The following is a 22,894-nucleotide window of genomic DNA, read 5'->3' on the forward strand; positions in this document are numbered from 1 at the left end:
CCTGCTCCAGCAACTATTCTTAAAGACTGGCCGTTGGTTGTGATAGACCTAAAAGACCAATTTTATAAAATACTGTATATCCAGAATTTCACAAATGCTTTGCATTATTCATTCCCTCTCTTAACAACAGGGTCCCCATGCATAAATTTATGTGGATTATTTTACCTCAGGGAATAACCAATTCACAAAACTTGAGCCAATATTTTGCTGATATGGTTTTATGCCCTGTTTATGCAAGGTTTTCCCATGTTTATATATTCTCTATATGGATAATATCTTGCATAATGACAAGGAACTTCAGAGATTATATGAGGATGTGATGACATGCTTGCCAGTGACTGGTTAACAGGTTGCCACAGAGAAAGTTCAGATGCTGCCCCTATATAAATAATTGGGCTATGTTCTGGAACACACTACAGTACATACCCAGAAAATCTCCACTTGCCAGAAATATCTAAGAACTCTTAATGACTTTCAAAAACTACTGGGAAACATTCATTGGGTCTGCCCCACCTTGGAATTCCCAACTCTGAGCTCAGGAACCTACTTCTCACCTTGAAAGGGGATTCTGCCCTGTATAGCCCAAGGCAGCTAAAACCTGAAACTCAAAAGAAATTAGAATTTTTATGGGCCAGCTCCAAAAGTCTTATCTCTAAGGTTTAACCCTGGAAAAAGTATGTTTACTGTTCTTTGTTGTGCCACCAATCAACAACTACTTCTATAACCCAATTATCTGGCAAATTAGAATCTATCTATTTAAACATTAGATAGCCTCACACCCTTATGCTGAATTTGGAATTGATATCTGCTCTTGGAATTAAAGGGAGACTGTGAGCACATGCACTACTGGACTACTAGCACCATGTCATTGACTTTCCCATTCATAAAATGAAAATTAAATCCATTCTGTTTCTCAGTGAAGCCCTTCAAACAGCCTTAGCTGTTTGCACTATCCAGCTAGAAACACGTGGACTTTTTTCAGAAAGATACCTTTTGTAATTTCATCTATAATACATTCTTTTTTTTTCTTTTTGGTTTTTGGGCCACACCCGGCGATGCTCAGGGGTTACTCCTGGCTGTCTGCTCAGAAATAGCTCCTGGCAGGCACGGGGGACCATATGGGACACCGGGATTCGAACCAACCACCTTTGGTCCTGGATTGGCTGCTTGCAAGGCAAACACCGCTGTGCTATCTCTCCGAGCCCTATAATACATTCTTCTTCAATTCCTGATGCTCTAGTATTTTATATAGATGCCTCTTCATCAGGGAAAGGTGGTATCACTGGTCCCTCACTGACCACAACAGTGTTGAAAAATTATAAGTCTGCCCAATAAGTGGAACTTGCCATGATGATTTACTTAGTTTCTCATGTATTATACCCATGTAACATAATGTGTGACTCAGCATACATGGTCATCATTTTTCCTAAAATTCTAACTTCTTTCTTAAGTGCTTACAACCATGTAGTTCAGGAATTACTTCAGAAACTATGAACCTTTTTAAGAAAGCATTCTAAATCTATTTTTATCACTAACATAAGATCTCATTTTGGCTTTCCTGACTTCAAGAAAACAAAACTGCTGATTGCCTGGCAACATCTATTTTCACATCATCTGTAGAAGAGCACCAAGCAGTACACATAAACACTAGTCTTCTTCATGTATATTATTGCATTCTATAAAGGTAAGCCACACAAATTGTCAGTTCAAGTAATATTTGCACCCCTTTGAACTGTACCTCACATGTAGCTGGAACCAACCTCCAAGGTCTGCAGATGAGTGTATTATAGCAGATATCACTATGTTAACCTTTCCCCAAACAAGCCATATCTTCATGTAGTAGTTGACACTTATTAACATTCCTATGATTTCTGAAAGAGATAAGAATCTTTGTTCCTTTTTACTTCAATGTTTTTCTGTCATGGTTGTTTCCCATACCATCAAAATGTATAATAACCCAGCCTACACTAGTAAAACTTTCAATCCTTCTGTAAAGAATAGCAAATCAAGCATGTCATTAGTATCCCTTGCAATCTTCAGGGATTGTTCAATCCTTGTTGAACATGTGCTCAGAACCCTCAAACTCAGTTATTAAAATACATGAAAGGAGGAATGTCATCACTTTACTTTTTATGCTTCATAGCATTTTTACTAAACTTCTTGAATTTACCCCCAATGGAGCCCCACACAGCTGCTGAAAGACACTTTCAAGAAGATACACTGGCCCAAAAATCAGTTATTTCACCTATTTGGGTAAAAATTTACAAAGAATGGATAGATGATAATCTTTAAGAGGAAAAGGATATGCTTATATTCCTACAGATGGCAACCTCACCAAGAAATTCTGGGTCCTATTATGCCTCGTAAGAAACAAAGTTCTTACAAATGATGAAACCAAGCCACAGATTCCTGCTGAATGGGATAAGGAACCAATCAAGCTGAATCTTTCCTGCTCCTCCTCAGATACAACACAGATTACTCAAGACAAATAGAAAAGGAAACCAACATAAATTCCAACAGGTTAATCAGAACAACAAGCTGACGTATCGTACTAAAGCAGAGACTAAGAGTAATGAGATTCGGGGCCAGAGATATAGCACAGCGGCGTTTGTTTAGCAAGCAGTTGATCCAGGACCTAAGGTGGTTGGTTCAAATCCCGGCGTTCCATATGGTCTCCCGTGCCTGCCAGGAGCTATTTTAGAGCAGATAGCCAGGAGTAACCCCTACGCACAGCCGGTTGTGGCCCAAAAACAAAAAAAGAGTAATGAGATTCAAATTTTCAATTTGGTTTTTGGAGGAACTGGACCAACTCTCACTGACTTTGTAACTTATGAAACACTTGTTGCATGAATTCAATATTGCAGTGCCTGTGTAACACTCCATGTTTGACAAATTATTTCAACCTAACCCATTACCAGGATGATATTAACAAGTCAAATCCATTGGGGCATAAAGGTATAGTGGCAAAACAAATTGACCTAATTATGAAAGCCCATTGGGCAGTATAGCACATGCTTATCAGTCCAAAAGACTTGAAGATAAGACTTAAAGATCAATGACCAGTTTGCAGGGCAGAGCCAACAAGATTCACATGAACTACTTCTATTTCTGATGAAGGGTCTCCATGAAGATATGAATAAAGCCAAAGGGCAGAAAAAGACATAAAGAGAAATATAATGGTCTTCTCAATGACTTGATGGCTGCAGAGCATGCTCAGCAGAGAAACAATCAGCTCAATGAGTATTATTGTTACACTTTTTCAAGGCCATTTCAAATCCGCAGTCCAGTGTCTAACCTGTCACAAAAAGTCTCGGACATTTGAGATTTTCATGCACCCTATCTCTGCCACTATCATCGACAAGCAAATGTAAACTCCAGGATTGCCTTAAGTTATTGTCCAAAGAAGAAAAACTGACAGACAACAACAGGTCCTATTGCATTCATTGCAAAGCTCAGCAGGATTATCTAAAAAAAGATACAAATTTGGAAATTACCACCTGTGCTTTTAATGCATCTAAAGTGCTTTTCCTACAAGGTTAAGCAGAAGTAAAATATACAGACCTATGTGGACTTCCCCTTAGATAACCTTGACATGTCACAGTATGTTATTGAGTCTAAGAACAACTTGAAAAAATATAACTTATTTTCTGTTTTGAATTATTATGGTAAAATAGAGGTCATTAAATTATTATGGTGAAATAGAGGTCATTACACTGCCTGCTATAGAAATGCAGTGAGACAATGCTGGTTTAAATTTGATGTTCACGAAGTTTTGGCTACCCCTACCTCTACTGTGAAGTCAACAGCTTATTTCCTCTTTAATACTTAAAAGGAACCTATAGCAATGAATAAAACTGCATAAATTAAAGCAGGTGATCAGCTCATTGCCATTTAAAAGATGTCTGCAATAATGTTTTAATGGTTTTGTCCACAGATCTCTGAATAAATTTGGGTGCCAGGGACACCCACTAGAGTGCTCATTTTAAGAATGTTTTAGTAACTTCTTTACAAACTAGTATGTATGTAATAATATTCTAATATTTTTTGTTCAGAGTCATCCATACAAAAGAAGTGGGATGCTCCAAACTCACATGACAGTGCTCTATACTCTAAACTCCCATTAAAGTGCTCACTATAAGACTGTTTTAGCAATCCATTTTCAATTTAAATACATTCACTAAAATGTTCTAATATATTTAACAGAAAAGCCTACAGGAAAGGTACTGAATACTCTGGACTCACATTACAGTGTTCTGTGTTCTTCACTCTTATTACAGTGCTTATTGTAGGATGTTTAGCAATTTCTGAATAAAATTTTGATACACTCAGGACAGGATATGAAAAATCCAATCGGTTTTCATATGATGTATGCATAACCTAACCTATGATGTTTTTACAGTCAAGTCTATAATTTCTTCACCACCTTACTTGCTGGCTTTATATCTATGAAGCGCTTTGGCTCATTCACATTTACCATCCTCAATGGATCAGTTTAAAAGATATAACATATTGATCAATCTACTGTGTATGTTTGTGCATTTGTGTGTGTGGTGGCCTCATTTATGATAGTTTAATGTCCATCTGTGCCATATGTAATGTCTGCTTGTGTTGCACAGTTCTTTTATCTTTCCACTCCCCTGCCTGCCACTATGTAAAACCTTTTCCATTGTTTCTCCATGCTCTCTTATCCTGTATTTGTTGTTCTCCCAATTAGGCCCCTTTATGCCTACAACTCAATATACCTTGTGCTCTGCAACACCATTCCACTCCCACATGCCAGCCGTCTGCCCCTTTAAACCTCTCATCACCATAGACTGCCACTCATACCAAAACTAGATTCTTGAGTAGGCCTTGGATCAGGACTGATCTTAGTCCATAACTCTACCCAGCAGCTTCAGGACATTTCCACCATCTATTTGACTGCCATCAGCTGACAGATCACCTCATTAGCTGAAGCAGTATTACAGACTCTACCCACCTTGGACTTACTCAACAGACATGAGGGGATATTTGTATTTCCTCGTATGCATTGCTTTATTTGGGAATAGTAATGCTCCTTTGGACTTTTACAGCAGAAAATAGGGGATTTTTATATATTTTTATATATTTCTTGGGGAACAGTGTTGTTGTTTACCTATGTATCAAGAATTATAGAAAATGACATTAAATGAGGGATAAATACTACAACCTAGCCATAGTCCCCTGGTGCCCCAATGGTACTTTGTGGCATTATCCTTTTTTCTTTTTGCATAGACCCAGTAAAATGCGGAAATATTAGGGATAGGAACTCTTAAATTTATATGTTGTAAGTGAGACTTTAACACTGAATATTTTCATATTAACTTGACTTAAACTTCAGCTGCTCTGAGATCAGCCTCACAGCCCCAAACTTTGGGTTCCTTTATCAAAACCAAAAACAGGTTTTGTGCCACCTTGACAACAAGGAATCCAGGGATAATCTTCGAGCAACCCAGGCAATGACTGGCAAATTTGGACATGCTTTTTGACATCCCGGCAATGACTTGTAAACCCAGCATTCTTCATGATGCCATGGCAACAACATAGGACTTGTGAAAGCTCAGGACTCTAGTACTTTGCCTATAACAGCTGCTTTGAGAACTTTTCTTGGGACTTAGAAGACTCTTTGGGGTTACATAAAACTGAAGCCTACAGCTGGAATATATGACCAAATGCTTCCTGGGAAAGGCCAACCTGCACGTATCTAGGTTTAAAGTGTTTTTATTTTATTTCCCTAGCTTTCACCATGCCTATGCAAAATAACACCCACTTTTATCACTCTATTTGAGGTTTTTGTCAAATCTCCCTGTGTTCTAAAATTTTAGAAATTTAGAACATGAGCTATTCTGGCTTATCTCATAACTTCTGCTTTTCATTAAAGGAAAAGTGAGAATTGGGGCCGGAAAGATAGCACAGCAGTAAGGCGTTTGCCTTAGACACAGAAGGCAGAAGGTACCAGAGAGATAGCATGGAGGTAGGGCCTTTGCCTTGCATGCAGAAGGATGGTGGTTTGAATCCTGGTATCCCATATGGTCCCCTGAGCCTGTCAGAAGCGATTTCTGAGCATAGAGCCAGGAATAACCCTTGAGCGCTGCTGGGTGTGACCCAAAAAACAAAAAAAAAGGAGAATTGTTGGTTTACAAGTTACAATTTGGTTCAACTCAAAACAAAGATTATTCCTGTCTTTTTATCAGTTTGTTTACAACTTGGTTTTATCCAAGACAGAGATTTTTTTCCTACTTATCTTATTTTACATGTATCAAGAAAATCTGGGCAGAACTGGCTCAGGATAGGCTTTCTGTTCTTACTCCCCTGCCTGGGGTAGTCTCCTTACTCAAAAAAACCTGCAGTTCTGGCAGGCAGCACTCTCTCTCAGCTTGAAGAGACAGATTGTTACTTGACCATGCATATTTTACTCTCATCTTTGTATTTTTTCCTCCTGTGACCATCCAGACCCTCTTTACCTGGGTGGATATATGGTATTTGGGGCCATTACATAATAGGAATAAAGGACTATAAATAAAGGGTTGAGTTTGAGTCCCAGCTCTATATTAACTTGCTGTGTTAACTTTGGTAAGTCCCTTCTCATTTCTGGACCTATTTTCAGTAAATCATAGTGGAGAAATTTGTTTCAGATTGTGTAGGTCTAATTTCTGTAACAAATATTGAATGGCTTAAAGAACAAAAATGTATTTTTATATGGAATTCAGGACATGTTTTAAACTGCAGAGCGAGGGAAATTTCATTCTACATACTTATTCAGGAACCTTAGCAGAACCAGCATTTCTTTAGTTTTAATACATGGCACCCAATTTCACACTAAGATTGTATTTAATTTTTTGTGGTTTTTTTTTTTTTTTGGTTTTTGGGCCACACCCGTTTGACACTCAGGGCTTACTCCTGGCTATGCACTCAGAAATCGCCCCTGGCTTGGGGGGACCATATGGGACGCCGGGGGATCGAACCGCAGTCCATCCTATGCTAGCGCTTGCAAGGCAGACACCTTACCTCTAGCGCCACCTTCCCGGCCCCATATTTAATTTTTTAAATGATAAACTTAATAGTAGTTCAGGCTTAAAGTTATATAATCTATAAATCATAATTCAGTCACATGGTCAAATTAAAAAAAGAGACAGATAAATGTAGTGCGGTTTTGGGAGGGCAAATCAGAAGGCTCTATCATGCACTTGGTGATCTCTAATGACACCCTGTATGAAATTCTGGGTGTAATTATGACCTGTACTCCTTACTCGTACCTTGTCCTACTACACACTCTTTGAAGATCTCTCTAGCCATTAAGGGATGCCAAGTCGTCATTTCAGGCCAATGCAATGCCCACTATTAAAGGCCAGAAAAAGTGATAATGGCCATACCACTAATTATCACATTAAGCTAAAGTGGTTACTCTTTTTTCTCTGCAGCTTGGGTAGGAGCCCTCTCAATGGGCATGATCTTCTTCTGTTCTCCAATTGTGAGTATATTCACTGATCGTTTGGGATGCCGAATTACAGCAACTGCAGGAGCTGCTGTTGCTTTCATTGGACTACATTCCAGCTCCTTCACCAGGTAAGAATAAGAGTTGCTAACTTTTCAGACTGCTTTCTGAGCTAGTCTCCTCAGAGAAGGATATGGGTTATAATCTCTAGGCTAGAATTCCACTCAGTTTGAAGAATGAGAACTGGGTTTTGCTACAATTGTGCCCTGTATGAGTAATCTATCTTTATGAGTTAAAGATATCTGTCATCCTAATCTACTGTCCAGCAGAGTTTATACCTGGCCTTCAATGGTTTCTTGGTTCATTACCATCTAATAAAGAAAGAGGAAAGAAAACTCATGTGTGGCATGCAGTCTCCATCCCTAAAACCCTTCCCTTCCTTCATCTCATTTGCCTTCTTGTAAGAGCATCTTTAGAGCCAAAGAACTTGCTATGTGGGTTCATGTTCAGTGGTAAAATGGTTCTGCTTAGAGCTAGAGTTCCAAATCACACTTCTTACTTCCTGTTATCTGACTTAATTTCTTTGAGTTTCTTCAGATACTATGAAGTGAGAATAGAGAGGCAAGATTGGTGGATGATTGTGGTAGGCTTGACAAACCTACTCAGAAGTCTGTCCTTTGAGCTAAGCTAGGATTTGGCCCACAACAACCCCTGTACTAAATCCTTGCTTTGTCCTACCCTGGCCCACTTACAGATGGCCTTATCTTTACCTTAGATCAGGTTTCTGACTAGTTTTTTGGGGGGGGGGCACACCTGGCAGCGCTCAGAGGTTACTCCTGCCTCTGCACTCAGAAATCGCTCCTGGCAGGCTCAGGAGACCATATGGGATACCAGGATTCAAACCACCATCCTTCTGCATGCAAGGCAAATGCCCTACCTCCATGCTATCTCTCCGGTACCTTCTGCTTAGGGAAATGCCAAAGGATACATATAATCTCATCAGGAAATTCCTAAATACTCTGAAAAATGCATTTGGAACTATAACTCTTACCCATACACTGTAGATGCAAGTAGATGGAAATGAATAAAGCAAAGGTGATGAAAACTGTTTTATAATCAAGAGTTCAAGCTCTATATCAGCATCAGTAAAGGCCTAGCTCTTAAATGTCAGGCCTGGATCTGTCTATGGAAAGGGATGGCTTAACCATAAATGTTTTATTAGATACGTCAGTGCTCAGATAACAACTATCACAAGGGGTCATGCCAGAGAGATAGCATGGAAGTAGGGCATTTGCCTTGCATGCAGAAGGACAGTGGTTCAAATACCGGCATCCCATATGGTCCCCCAAGCTTGCCAGTAGCTATTTCTGATCATATAGCCAGGAGTAACCCCTGAGCACTGCCGGGCGTGATGCCCCCCACAAAAAAAGGACTATCAGAAGGGGCCATAGCAACACTACAGCAGGTAGGGCTTTTGCCTTGATCAAGGCCAACCTGGGTTGATCCCAAACCTGCCAGGAGTCATTGCTCAGTGCACAGCCCAAAGTAACCCCTGCCTGTGGCTAGTGTGACCCCCAAAATAAAACAAATCAAAAGAACTATCACAAAATATTGAGGCTTCAAAATCAAAAATATCTTTTTGGGGAAAGAAGACTAAGACAGCTCTTAGCTGTACCTAAGACATTCTCCTTTCTCTGTGCTCAGGAATTTGGTGAACCATATGTAGTGTCATGGATCAAATCAGTGTCAGTTGTCTGCAAGGAAAACACCCTAATATTTATACTATCCAACCCCTAAAAAAAGGCTTAATTAGGCTGGGCCAATATTGTCTGGAGACAGATTTCTAGCCAAGATGAACATTTCAAAGCCTTTCTCTAACTTTTTATCTTTAATTACAGAAGCTTTGGGCCACAGTAAAGCTTAAGAATGTTAAACCCAAACTTGTCTTACTTGGTCAGACCCACATTTCTTTTGAGACACCACTTCCCATCAAGCAGGCAGGGGATCTGGGTTTTGGAATATGAAAGGTCTCTTTACCTCAGAATTCCTATGCAAATTTCATGAGATATGTAATAATTTACTTAGAATATATATGACTTTGGGTAAGATTGGTAATGAGTGTTTCTGGAGACCAGCAGCCTTTCTGGGTGCCCTGAAAATGGAGAAAGATACTGAATGAAAGACACTGTGAAGTGTCATAACTTTCCCAGATATTGGCAAATTCTCAAAGATCTTGCATGTTACTTTAGAAAAAAGCTTTGGTTACCAACATGGTATCTAGAAGGGTCATACTGTGAAACTATTCTAAGTCACTGACATACTCCTTACAGCCCCTCATCAAGTCTTTGTTTAGGTTGCTTTTGGTTTTCTTTTGAATGATTTTCTCTATGTTTCAAATAAGAGTCATAGAGATGGTAAATGCCAAGTTTTACTGTCCCTTCAGTCATGCTATGATTGGTAAATAACTAATTCTCTGAGACTATATCTCCCCATCTGCAAAATGAAGACCAGAATATCCTATTTCTTATCTGTTCTGAGAGTCATTTTAGTTATGCGTTAATGGTGGGATGATGTGGATCTCAAGAGGTTAATGGGAGAGGGGCAGTGAATTGCTGTTCAATTTGCTAAGGCTAGCTCTTTCTATCTCTCCACAGCTCCCTAAGTCTGCGTTACTTCACTTACGGGATTCTCTTTGGCTGCGGCTGTTCCTTTGCCTTTCAGCCATCACTTGTCATCCTGGGCCACTACTTCCAACGCCGCCTGGGTCTGGCCAATGGTGTGGTATCTGCTGGGAGTAGCATCTTCTCCATATCCTTCCCCCTCCTCATCAAAACACTGGGGGCTAAAATCAAGCTCGCCCAAACTTTCCAAGTGTTGAGCACCTTCATGTTTATTCTTATGCTGCTTTCACTCACCTACCGACCTCTCCTGCCCAGCTCCCAGGACACCCCAAGCAAGAGAGGTGTACACACTCTATGCCAACACTTTCTGATTCAGCTCAGGAAATACTTCAACATGCGAGTGTTTCGCCAGCGTACCTACCGCATCTGGGCCTTCGGGATTGCTGCTGCTGCCCTTGGCTACTTCGTTCCTTATGTACACCTGGTGAGGAATATCAGGGTGAAATACCCACCTATTGAACCTAAGAAGCATCTCTCAATTTTTCTGTCTATAGGGTAGAGGTGGAGGTTGTTGAAAGGGCAGAATTGAGAACTTTAAAAGAAAAAGACAAAATAGAAGTTGGAAATACCCAGAGAAGGAAAGTGTATAAGTTGAAAGATCTTGATGGTGTGTGTGTGTGTGTGTGTGTGTGTGTGTGTGTGTGTGTGTGTGTGTGTGTATTGATGGTGTAGCAGGGTGATTGCGTTTATTATCCAACAAATTATTAGAAATAGATTAGCTTCTATATTACTTTGTGTTTCCTATGTATTAGCCTATGTTTTCTACAACTGACAAATACAGTTATATTTCAGGAGATTAGGTCCAGATGTCTGAAGGACTGTTTGTTTGATGGAATACTGGTCTTTGTGGTGAAATTATTTGTTAAGAAAAAAATATAATAATCTTTACTAGAATCATAATATGTATTAACCTTTTAAGGATACTAAGCAATCTTGCAGCAAATAAGACATACTTAGCTTTGTTTAATGAGCATCCATCACTATTAAGTTTTCAGAATTATTGGCTGTAGTTCATTTGTTCTCTTCTACACATCTTATGTTTCTTAAAAACAGACTTTGGGATTATTCCACTGGAGTCAGTGGAATCTTCTTCCCTGGTGACCTATTATTGCACCAGGCTGTCACATATGGATTAAGGAATGCAAAAATCATAGGGGAATCCTTGGATTTTCATAATTGTTTAATTTTTAGCCAATTTTTCCAGGAGTAAGAGATTACTATTCCTCTCAACTGTTTCTTAGAAACACAAACTCCAGTTATCCCATTTTTAACAGGCACCCCACTGATTAGTACTGGTGGGGTGTTGAGTCACTCCTGGCAGTGCTCAAAGTGGCATGCATTGCTAGGGAATAATTTTAGGTCTCACATATGCTATGAATGTGCTCTACTACTTAAGCCACATACACAGCTCAATATGCAGCATTTTAAACTATTATAAGCATCCAGAGAACTTGTCCCATAGCTATGACTACAGGGAATGGCTCACTTGCCATAATCTAGAGAAGTAAGTGGCAGAGGATTCTGACTATATTAACAGTTAACAAATCAGTCCCTCTTTCTCTTGTTCTGGAGGTTCTAATGCTGTTTTTCAGATGAAGTATGTGGAAGAGGAGTTCTTGGAAATCAAGCAGACCTGGGTGCTTTTGGTGTGTATTGGTGCTACTTCAGGCCTTGGACGCCTTGTGTCAGGCCGTGTCAGTGACTCTATTCCTGGACTAAAGAAGATCTACTTGCAGGTTTGTATGATGATCCATTCAGTCCACTTTAGGGAGGAATAACATAAGCCAGTTGGTTGTTCATTTCTAGTTTTAGGAGATAAAAGTATAGAGGGTGTGCCTCTTCTGTGTCTTGCATCCTAGTATTGTTGTGAATCATTAAAAAAATGAATAAAGTTCTCTGGACTTCAGTTTTCCCCTGCTTTCAAATGAAGACTGTCCTTATTTGTGTGTCCTTGAGCAAAATAGGGTAACAATTCAGTGAGAGTATGTGGAAACTTGAACACTTCCCCTTAGTAGATTGGGCCATGGGTTCTTAGAGTTTCCTCCTTAATCTGTGTTCAGGGATCACTCCTGACAGGGTTTGGAAAACCATATGCAGTTAGGGATCAAACCTTGGCCCATAACTTTTTTTTGCTTTTTGGGTCACACCCAGCAGCGCTCAGGGGTCACTCCTGACTCTATGGTCAAAAATCGCTCCTGGTAGGCACGGGGGACCATATGAGATGCTGGGATTTGAACCACCATCCTTCTGAATGGAAGGCAAATGCACTACCTCCATGCTATCTCTCCGGCCCGGCCCATAACTTTTAAAGAAAGCTTCTCAAACCTTGTACTATCATCTCTTCAGCACCAAGAATATTTTCAAAGGAGGTTATTATTAACATTTTTCTCATTTGAGAGGAAATTGCAGCCAGGACTTAGATATTCTCCTGGCCCTTCTCCACTGCAAATTGACCTCATTGCTACCTGATATGTTTTCGGGGAGTCTTAGGCATCTGTACTCTGTAGCCCAGGGTTTCTCTCTTCAAATCCTAGTTTTTTGTCTATCACCTCTTATTCTTCTAGAGCTATTTGGCATCATGCATTGATTCAAAAATACCCTCAGATTGATAGAATATTTCTGGCATATGCACAAAAGTGCCAGAAAAGTATAGATCTCACTCCCTTTATCTAGTCTTCATTGCCTTCATTTATGTATTAATCATTCTTATGTTTTTCTTCATTTTTGTTTTTGTTGCATTTGTTTGTTTTGGGGTCACACTCAGTGGCACTCAGTGTTTAGTTACTTTTGGCTCTGCACTCAGGAATTACTACTGGCAGTGCTCAAGTGACCATATGAAACTTTAGAGATTGAACTCATGCAAGGCAAGTGCCCTATCTGTTGTACTCCTACTGTGTTCCCCATAATGCTTACCTTTCTTATATAACCTCACATGTGAAGCTAAAAAGATATATAGGTATAACAAGGCTTTTGTAAATAGAACATTTTGGGGGACCAAATAGATATCTTAATATGCTGAACTCAGGATTTATATGCAGGAGGTTGGATTTTAATCTGCAGCATTTTATATCTCACCTCCCTGCCACAAATACCACCCGGAATGATGCCTGCCCACCAGGGATGAACCATGAATAGTCTTTAAGTAACATCAGACTTGACTATCAAAATGCATTGTATATCTATGTGAGGTTTTAATCCCTCCTGAGATTAAACAGAGTCTAATGTTGGAGTCAATAGACATAGCTCGAGGATACTTTCTATGTGAATGAGGCTCTGGTATGACTTGAATATAGATGGACACCACAACTATCTTTGTCTACTTGGCAACTATATTGCCTTTTTTACCTTTCTTACACTTTTTATTCATATATCTGAGCTTACCTGAAGGTACTCAAGTGTGTAAACTTGTGGAGGCAGAATAGTAATTCCAGAAAACACATGGTCACAAAGAATCCATCTGGGAAACAGTTAAGTTCTGTATCTCCTGTGAAACTCCTAACATCAGTTTTAAGGGACCCTAACTTTATTTAGAAAGAATTGCTTTCTCTTATATGTCTCACATTTAAAGGTTTTTTGTAAATAACTTCAAGTGTTTTGGGTCTAGAATATTATTACAATGTTCTGTTGTATTTAACTCAGTGATAGGATCGTAAGAACTGGTGGATTGGTTTAATCGGTGTGATCTTATCTTTCCAGTCCAACCTATTATTACAGTTATAGAAGTACTGAGGGAAAAGTTCATATAGACAGTAGGAACAGAACTAAACTCTTAGCAGCATTCTCCTCATATTATTTACCCAACTACTGCTCCCCAGAGAAAATAATACCCTTCCCAGAGGGGACACTAGAACAATTCAAGGGAGACAGTAGTAGACTCATGCATATTTATGGGTACTTTCTGTTTGCTTAAAGAAGGTGTATTTCTAGGACACTAAATGATTTTATTTTTCTGAAAAAGAGGTTAAAGGCCAAATAAATTTGAGAGCTCTGCCTTAAGTGGTCGAGCCAAGTCCCCCAAATAAGTAACTCAATTAAAGTCAAACAAAAAGCCTGAAAATAAGACAAATCAATCATAAAATATTGAATTCCAGTGAAAATGTCCTCAAATGCTTTTTCTTTCTGTGTATAACATTATATGTACTTTTCCAATCCTCTTCTACATGCTACACCTGTGATTATTTCCTGTCAGAATGAGCATCTCCAAGATGACAAAGGGTAGTAGAAATCAGGCTAGACTAGCATTGGAGAAGGAACTGATCTTATATCCTATGAGAAAGGTAAGGCTGGAGCAACTATTGTGTTCTATCATGCAGTGAAGTTCCAAGAGAGGTGGAAGTATTTGCTAGTGCAGTGTTATTACTGACCATTTCCTTATAGCTCTACCACTCGCCATTTTTCTCTTTATCAGGTTTTACACTTTGAATAATATAAAGCCATATTAGTACATTATAATTGAAGTATTTTCATCAACTTGTAATAATTTAACTCCTTTATTTAATTCATCGAGGAAATAAGGTTTGAAAAGGGAAAGTCACTTGTCCAAACTTATTCTACTGGTGATTCAAGACAATATATAAGGAAATATACATATTATTAATAATTGTATAAAATTATATAAAATAAAAATTATAAAAATATACTTTTTCTCAGGGTAAGAATAGTTATAGGGGCCAGAGTAATAGCACAGCAGGTAGGGCATTTGCCTTGCATGCAGTCAACCAGGTTTGATCCCCACCATCCCCTATGGTTCCCCAAGCCTGCCAGTAGTTATTTCTTTAGTGCAGAGCCAGTGTAACCGCTGAGCACTGCTGAATATGGGTCAAATACCAAAAATGAAAAAAAGAATGCAGGTATAGGAATGCAGGTCTACAAGAGGAGTGGAATATACATACTTATGTTCTTAAGAGCCATTCACTAATTATTTGGTTTCCTGCTATGGACAAAGACATACTTGTCTGATGTTAAGCCCTTGAATAATGTGCTGGAAATGAAATGGTTAAAACTTGCAGTAAAGTTTCATGTTGAGGCAATTTGTGGGACATGATTCTTAATACCAATGTGAGTTTCCTGTTTCTAAAAATTTTGTCAAGGTCTCTAAAAACAGCTAGAAACTAACTAAAATCAATTAATGAGTTACTTAATGTTTATTAATGATAATCTAATTACAATACCATTGTGACTAGGTTGATAGGTGGTTCTGGTTTTCATAAAGTTGTGTATGAGTCTCCTAGAGGAGAAGATGGAGTATTAGGATACTAATTTCTAGATTCTGCCTAGCTTTCTCAAAAAGTATTGGAAAGTTTAAAAGTGTCCCAATTAAGAGGTTTCCCTTTGAGAGGAGGGAACCACACCAGGTGGTGCTCAAACCTTACTAGTGGCTCTGTGCTCATGGATTACTCTTGACAGTGCTTGGTAACCATATGTTGTATTGGGGACTCAAACTGGAGTTTAGCACATGCAAGAAAAGTACCCTATCTCCTCTACTCTCTGGCTCTGATTTCCTCTTTCTGACATGATCAATATATTTCTCTTCTCCCAAAACAAACTAACACTGAGAGTATTAAAACAGCCTTTATCTTACTACCCATTCCTAAGTCAGTCTGCTTGTATAAACTTTTGTAAAATTTTAGTTCCTATGATGGTCTTGGTAAACAGATCTGCTCCTAGCCCTGAATCTAGTACAACCTGGCTTTGCTGGCTACAATTGCTGCAGTTGGGAGGAGGTCTTTCTCTGCCATATTTAGTCTGGTTTACAGGCATGGTTGTAGAGACCTTAACTAAAAATTCCGTTTTGGAACTGAAGACATGACTGAAGTGTATGAGGCCCTAGCTTCAATTTCTCACAACACATGCCAGCTGAGCTCTACTGGTTGAAGGCCCTGATTGGCTCCCTGAGTACAACTGACAAATAAAAATGGAACCAGTTGTGATATTAGTTGTCCTTTTATAGAAGTGAAAACACCACCTACAGAAAGGTAGTTTCTTTGTATTAGAGGCTTTGTTCAGCTCCCAAAGAGCACAGTAATGATTTCAGATCCTTTAGATCTTCTGCTAGTAACTTGGATCTCATTTAAGTCCTCTTTGTTGCCTTCACAGGATACGTACTCAGTCAATCCCAGAAGACCTCAGTGACATTCCACCTATCAGGTCTAAAACGGGACAATATGTCATATATCTTAAAGAATAAGAAATCTAGGTGAACCTAATGGTTTCTTTCAAGTCAAGATGTTTACTAAAGTCAGCACTCCACAAAAATGGACATTATATCAGTCCATATTTGAGGAATTTGTGCTTTCTATTTACACACCTCTCTAATCATGATACAGGTCATCCTCACTGCCTTCCCTACCTCATCCTGTATTTTACTTGGATATGAAAATACCAACATGATCTAATCCACACTCTGATGCTTAGTGTGGTCAAATACAACATCAAACAACAGAAAGAGCAAGACTTTTTGTCTAAGACTAGTGCAAACAAACTCTTGGGGATACACCAAGTGGTGTTCATGGCTCTGCGCTGGAATAATTCTTGGTAAACTTGGGGAACCAAATAGTGTGCAGGAATTGAACCCAGGTTATCTGCATTCAAGGAAAGTGCCCTAAGCACTATACTATCTCCTCAGCCCACAAACAAATTGTTGGAGGTAGGGACACATTCCTACACCTTTATTAAAAATTATGGAAAGATGTGCCAGAGAGTTAGATTAGTAGGTGAACATATATGTTGGAGACCTCCTCCAAGTACCGCCAGGTGTGATGCAGGTCACTGAAGTAGGAATATGCCTTAAGCATCACCAGTTATCACTCAAAATCAAACACAAATATTAATAATTACAGTTAAATTAAAACCCCCTTAAAATTGGACATTTTTTATGAGGGCACTGGATTTGATTCAGTACCCCCTCCCTAAGAAATTCTGGGAGCAACCCCCACCTCCAGCAATAAGCTGAGTAGCCACCAAATACCATTTGGTATGGCCAAAATACAATTTATTCAAAAAGATATAAAAATTTTCTTTCATCACTTAAGGGGGCTTTAGTAATTATTTGGTTGAACAATAATTGTCAGCAATCCTTATTCCATTTTACTGTTAGCAGAAATGAAAGCCTCAGAAAGAAGACATGATTTATTACATGATTTTGTTTAGCCAATATAAAATAACCTCAGGCCCTTGCTCTTTTAGGTCATCTCCTTCCTGCTTCTTGGTCTGATGTCTATGATGATTCCCCTGTGCCAGGGCTTTGGAGGCCTCATCGTTGTTTGCCTATTCCTGGGCCTTTGTGATGGCTTCTTCATCACCATCATGGCTCCCATTGCATTTGAGCTGGTGGGTCCAATGCAGGCTTCACAAGCCATTGGTTACCTCCTGGGCATGATGGCTCTACCTATGATTGCTGGACCCCCCATTGCAGGTGAGGATGATATTCTAGGGAAAATGTGAGAGTAGGAATCCTACCTTCCCTGAGCTCAAAATTTCCTAAACATCTCTCATAGAGGTCTCTTTTCTTCATCTCTTTTTAAGCAGCTTCATTAGAGTACACAAAATAATTTACAACTACTGATGGAAAAACATCGATTCATTTTGGGAAATGGGATTTTCATGGCTGTATATCTGCTTTAGTGTGTTTTTACTGCACTAATTTCAAGAGGGTAGAGAGAACTGATTCTAAAAGAGTGGAGAGAGAAATGGATTGACCTTGATTACTCTACTGTTCATGTGTCTTCTCTTTCTTTTCATGAAGAAATAATTATCTTCAAGGTCAGGAAGAAGAGAACAGTTTATCAAACTATTATAAGTTAATAATGTTTTGAGACACCTCCTTCTATTCTAATGGCTTCTGAATTGAGCCTATAATAGAGACTTTATTAAGGCACATCCCAGGATTTGGTCAGCAAGGCTACTTCCTAAAGAAAATAGGAATGTGATGGCTTGACATGTTTCAACATACCCAATTTTTCTCTCCACTCTACCAAAAAAAAGTGTTTTTGATATCTCAGGGAACATAGCACACAAGGAAAATCAATAAAAGGAAAAAAGTAATTTACTTTTTATAAGATTTATTAAAAATATTGATGTGTTGTTATCTTTTCTCTCGGAGGCTGGTCAAATGGGTTATAAATATTTCTAGAATGTCAATTCTGCCTATGGTGCTAAGTGTACTTCTGATTATCATATGTGACAGTAAAAAAAGCCTCCATTCAGGTTTTTTTTGCAATGACCATTGACACAGGAGAACCACTGTCCAGTTCCTGATCTCAAAGGTAGATCCTATAGTTTACATTTTTGGTTCTCTTGTCTCCTAAATATCCCAAAGACTGATTTGTCTTTGCTCAGTTATTCTACTTGAAATGTCCCACATTAGCTTCCGCAGATAAGCTTGAGTTACCCACTATACATCATGGTATTGGCAAGATATAGGAAGCCAAAGGATCAATTTATCTATATGTGGAAGGAAGGATACTCATATAGCCTCTTTTCAGGGAAAATTAGGGGTTTCAGAGAAAGTGCAAAAATGAAAATTTGAAAACACTCTAGGCCAAATTGGGTACAGGAGAATATTAACATTGTGAACTAACATGAGGCTGAACTATTTTTGTTTTGTTTTGGGGGGGCTGGGTCAAACCCAGAGGTGCTCAAAGGTTACTCCTGGCTCTGTACTCAGTAATTCCTACTGGAATTACTCAGGGCATAGTGGGATGTCCTAGGATCAAACCTGTGTTGGCTGCATGCAAAGCAAATGCTCTACCCACTATACTATTGCTCCAGCCCATTTTATAGAACTATTTTAAACCAGCATTCCTCTAAACTCTATGCCTAGAAGTGACAAGAAGTTGATTAACTCCAAGAAAGCCACAAATGGAGAACTTTCGGAGAAGTTATTTTAGCTTCATTCATAATGAACATTAGCCTCAAGTGTCTGTGCTTCCAAAACTTCAAGAAGAAACCTTCTGTATTTATAGAAGATATTCTATTTCTTCCATACAAAAGTGTTTAATATGAGGGTGTTCCTGGGCCAAGGTATTACAGGCCAAGAGGGGCAGTATGATGGCTCGATAAGAGTCAGAAAGAATTGTGGGCAGCTGGACAAAGCTGAGTTGCTTTATCTGTCTTCATTGTTTCAGGTCTCCTTCGCAACTGTTTTGGAGACTACCATATCGCCTTCTACTTTGCCGGTGTGCCCCCTATCATAGGAGCTGTAATTCTCTCTTTTGTCCCTCTGATGCATCAACGGATGTTTAAGAAAGATCAAAGAGATTCCAGCAAAGATAAGATGTTGGCTTCAGAACCAGACCCCAACAGGGAGCTGTTACCAGGGTCCCCAACCCCTGAGGAACCAATCTAATCTGCCTCCTTTTTGTTTTTCTATTTTTTGCTGTTGTTTGCTCCTCCCCAGACCTTTTCCTTTACCCTGACATGCTCAGCATTTACATATTTGCCACCACCACACTTGTACCTAAACCTATGCACATAGTGTTTTAGTCAACTGACTTCTTTTTGAGTCAAAGTTCCAAGTGTTCTAAATGCATTATATAAATTCTCTTCCTGAATGTCTGAAACATGCCAAGGCCATTCTTCCCCTAGGATCTAGAAAAACTTGTAATTAACCCCCCTCACCTTCTAACCTCCGGGGAGAAAAGGGAGGGACATCCTGGCTCCAGCTTGTTAGCCATCCCTCAAAACAATTGCTAATGGTGCTACTATGTCCCTAGAAGCAGGGTGAGGAGACCTAATCCTCTGCATGCTGGGGAGTTCCTTAAGATCAGTCCTTGGGAGTTAGATGTTAAGGTCAAAACAGAGATGTCAGAAAAGTAAAATAAGATAATGAGCCTTGTTTAACCTTAGAGTCCCAGAGGGACTTGATTTCCTAAGGGCTATAGGTGCCATCAATTTACAAGTGTACAGGTTGGCTTCCCACCAAATGGTTGGTTAACAGTCTGCTTCCTTTTCTTCTCCTTTTCCCTCTTTTGCATCCTTTCAGTCTCTTCCTCCTGTTGCTATTAATTGACTGTCTTATACACACGGGTGCTTGAAGATATGAGGGACATAGAGATTAAGCCAATTAGCCTTATCTTGGTCTGATCCATGCCTAATACTAGTATCAGTTCCACTCATCTTGGGCAGAGCCACAAGTCACTTTTTGGCTCAAGTTTCTCTAATCATCATGTAAATAAGTATATCACCCTCAGTGTTTTTTTAAAAGTTCTATTTGCTGGTTTTTAAAAATTTCCTTGGACAGTAAGGCCTAAAGTTCACTCCTAATACCCACATTTTATCCATCTTCAAATGTAAAGAAACTACTTTCATCTCAGCAGGCACAGAAGGACTAATGGTGAAGATGACACTGTGAAAAGAGGAATAATTATTAACTTGGTGAAGTACCAACTCCTCTATCTCTCATTATTTATGAGAGGTCAATACTTCTAACTGGACCAGACCTGAAAAGAGACTGTTTTAGGGAAAATCCTATCTCATCCTGAATCCCAAAAGTGTTTAGACAATAGACAAACATAGGGACAGTATTTCTATTATTTTTGGACAAGTAATTCTTTTGGAAGAGAAACCATCAAGGTTATATTATCCATGTGACCTCATGCCAGGCAGTCTGGTCACTCTGCTTAATAGGCATTAAAGGTGCCAGGAAGAGTAGGTGCTGAACCATCTTCATCCCTATAAACATCTACCAGATGCTTTCTATGCTCAGGTTCTGGGCAAGTGTTACTAAAAAAGCATTCCCAACCGAGATGTATCCTTTTAACACAATTTACTTGTTTAGGAGCCTCTGTCCTCACTCAGCCTCACTGTGTCTCTTTTCCCTACTCTGAACCTTTGTAATATTCAAACTGTTACCCTAACCTTTCATCATCTTCTGAAGAGGCATACTTGTCACTTGTTGTTAATAGTGACTTGTCATCCCAAGGTAGGGCCATCCTAGGACCAGGAGGATGAAGTTGTCCCAAAAGGACACTCCAAATGAAACAGTGTTTTCCATTTTCCATTTAAAACAGGCAGCTGGGGCATGTTGGCCTCTGATGATATCATTCAAGACCAAAATCCTGAGCCCCCTTCACTAGTTCCAGTTCAAGTTTTACCAATTGTACAAACAAAAGCTCACTTGGTCTTGGCTCTGTGAACAGGAGGGCGGGCTAATTTCAATTCAGTCAGCTCAAATAACAGTGATACAGGAGAAGCTGTGCCTGGGAGTCTTATAATTCCCAGGAGAGAGCATTGGAAATATTGTATAACAAGCCCCTACTTCCATTTCTGCCTCAGTCACGTCAAGAGAATAGTTCCGTAGGGCCTCTTTTGTTGCTCAAAGAGCAGATGGTTATTAAGAATAAGATGCCACCCACTTGTCTCCAGATGAATTAAAGACATTCACATGTTCCAAATTGCCCTACACGTATTATATAATGTGGTATGGTATCAGATTACTTCTTCCACATATGCATATATTCATTTGTGGACTTGTACGCTGTTGGAGAGCATGTTGGTTGGAGAGAAAGTAGCTCAGTATTAATATTTAGTCTATGATTCTGCCTCTTATGCACCACAGTTAAATCTAGGATGAACAAATCTGGGAGCTTGAAACCTGGAACATTTAACTCCTCAAAATGTTTGGAGCAAAATAAACAAATCTAAAATATAACTTCAGTTTGTTTGTTGTTTATAAAAATAAAAGTCTTAACTTGGTGAAAAACAAGAGTTTGTTCCAAAACTGAAATTTTCATTCCAAATAAAAAATTGTCCTGCATCTCTGAGAGACAAAGAATTTAGAAAGGTAGTTTTGTTTTGGAAAATTCAGTCTTGCTGGAAGAGAAAGGATTTTATTAAAGTGGACCAAGAGTTCAGGTAACCCTTTCAACTCTCAAGGTATACTCCATTTTTATGTATTCTACTGTGGAAACAAAAGAGCAAATAAGCAGGTCTATGTTATATCCCAAGTTAGAAATAATGGAAACATTTTCCACAGCTTAAGTAAGGAATTCTTTTTTTTTTTTTTTGTCTTTTATTTTGGGACATGCCCAGGAACACTCAGGAGTTAATCCTGGCTCTACACTTAGAAAACGCTCCTAGCTGGCTAGAGGACCATATGGTTCAGTTGTGTGCAAAGCAAAAGCCCTACCTACTCTGCTTTCACTCCCACCTCCCCAGGAATTCTTTATTAGATTCTCGGTGACTGCACTTCACACAAAAGAAGGCAACATACAGCCCCAAACACAGTTCTTCCCATTCTTTTAAAGTATATAGTACATAATTATTCAGCAGATAGGTAAAATACAGTGTCACAATAATAAGAAATATGGTTACAATAATAAGGTTATTTTATCTGTTAATAATCAGAAAAAATATTATATTTGGCCTTAAACAATAGGGATTACTTTCAAAGTCTACAGCTTTTTTTTTTTTTTTTTTGATTTTGGGTCACACCCAGCAGCACTCGGGTTACTCTTGGCTCTCTGCTCAGAAATCGCTCCTGGCAGGCACGGGGGACCATATAGGACGCCGGGATTTGAACCACCGTCCTTCTGCATACAAGGCAAATGCCTTACCTCCATGCTATCTCCCTGAGCCCACAGAGTCTACAGCTTTAAGGTGCTTCCTGTCATTGGCCTCGACTTTACCGAGAGATTACAATTTTTAAGGAAATGCCCATTGATAGTCATACACACAGGAAATCTGCAAAGATGATCTATGGGGCTTGTTATAAGAAACAGCAAAACAGTGTTTCTCAGTAAAACTTCAACAAATGATTGTT

General features: G+C 39.1%; 1 protein-coding gene across 1 annotated transcript in view; it reads left to right on the top strand.

Moving 5' to 3' along the window:
• The window catches only part of SLC16A2 (solute carrier family 16 member 2), a 169,833-nt gene extending 149,458 nt beyond the window's left edge, over window positions 1-20,375 (top strand). The window contains exons 2-6 of the mRNA XM_049767257.1: window positions 7,440-7,584; window positions 10,108-10,558; window positions 11,727-11,870; window positions 17,320-17,548; window positions 19,260-20,375. Of these exons, the coding sequence (XP_049623214.1) occupies window positions 7,440-7,584; window positions 10,108-10,558; window positions 11,727-11,870; window positions 17,320-17,548; window positions 19,260-19,480 (1,190 nt within the window). The 3' untranslated portion in view covers window positions 19,481-20,375. The remainder of the gene's footprint in view (window positions 1-7,439; window positions 7,585-10,107; window positions 10,559-11,726; window positions 11,871-17,319; window positions 17,549-19,259) is intronic.
• The last annotated feature ends 2,519 nt before the right edge of the window (window positions 20,376-22,894 follow it).

The sequence above is a fragment of the Suncus etruscus genome, chromosome X (assembly GCF_024139225.1).
Source record: "Suncus etruscus isolate mSunEtr1 chromosome X, mSunEtr1.pri.cur, whole genome shotgun sequence".
Taxonomy (NCBI): Eukaryota; Metazoa; Chordata; class Mammalia; order Eulipotyphla; family Soricidae; genus Suncus; species Suncus etruscus.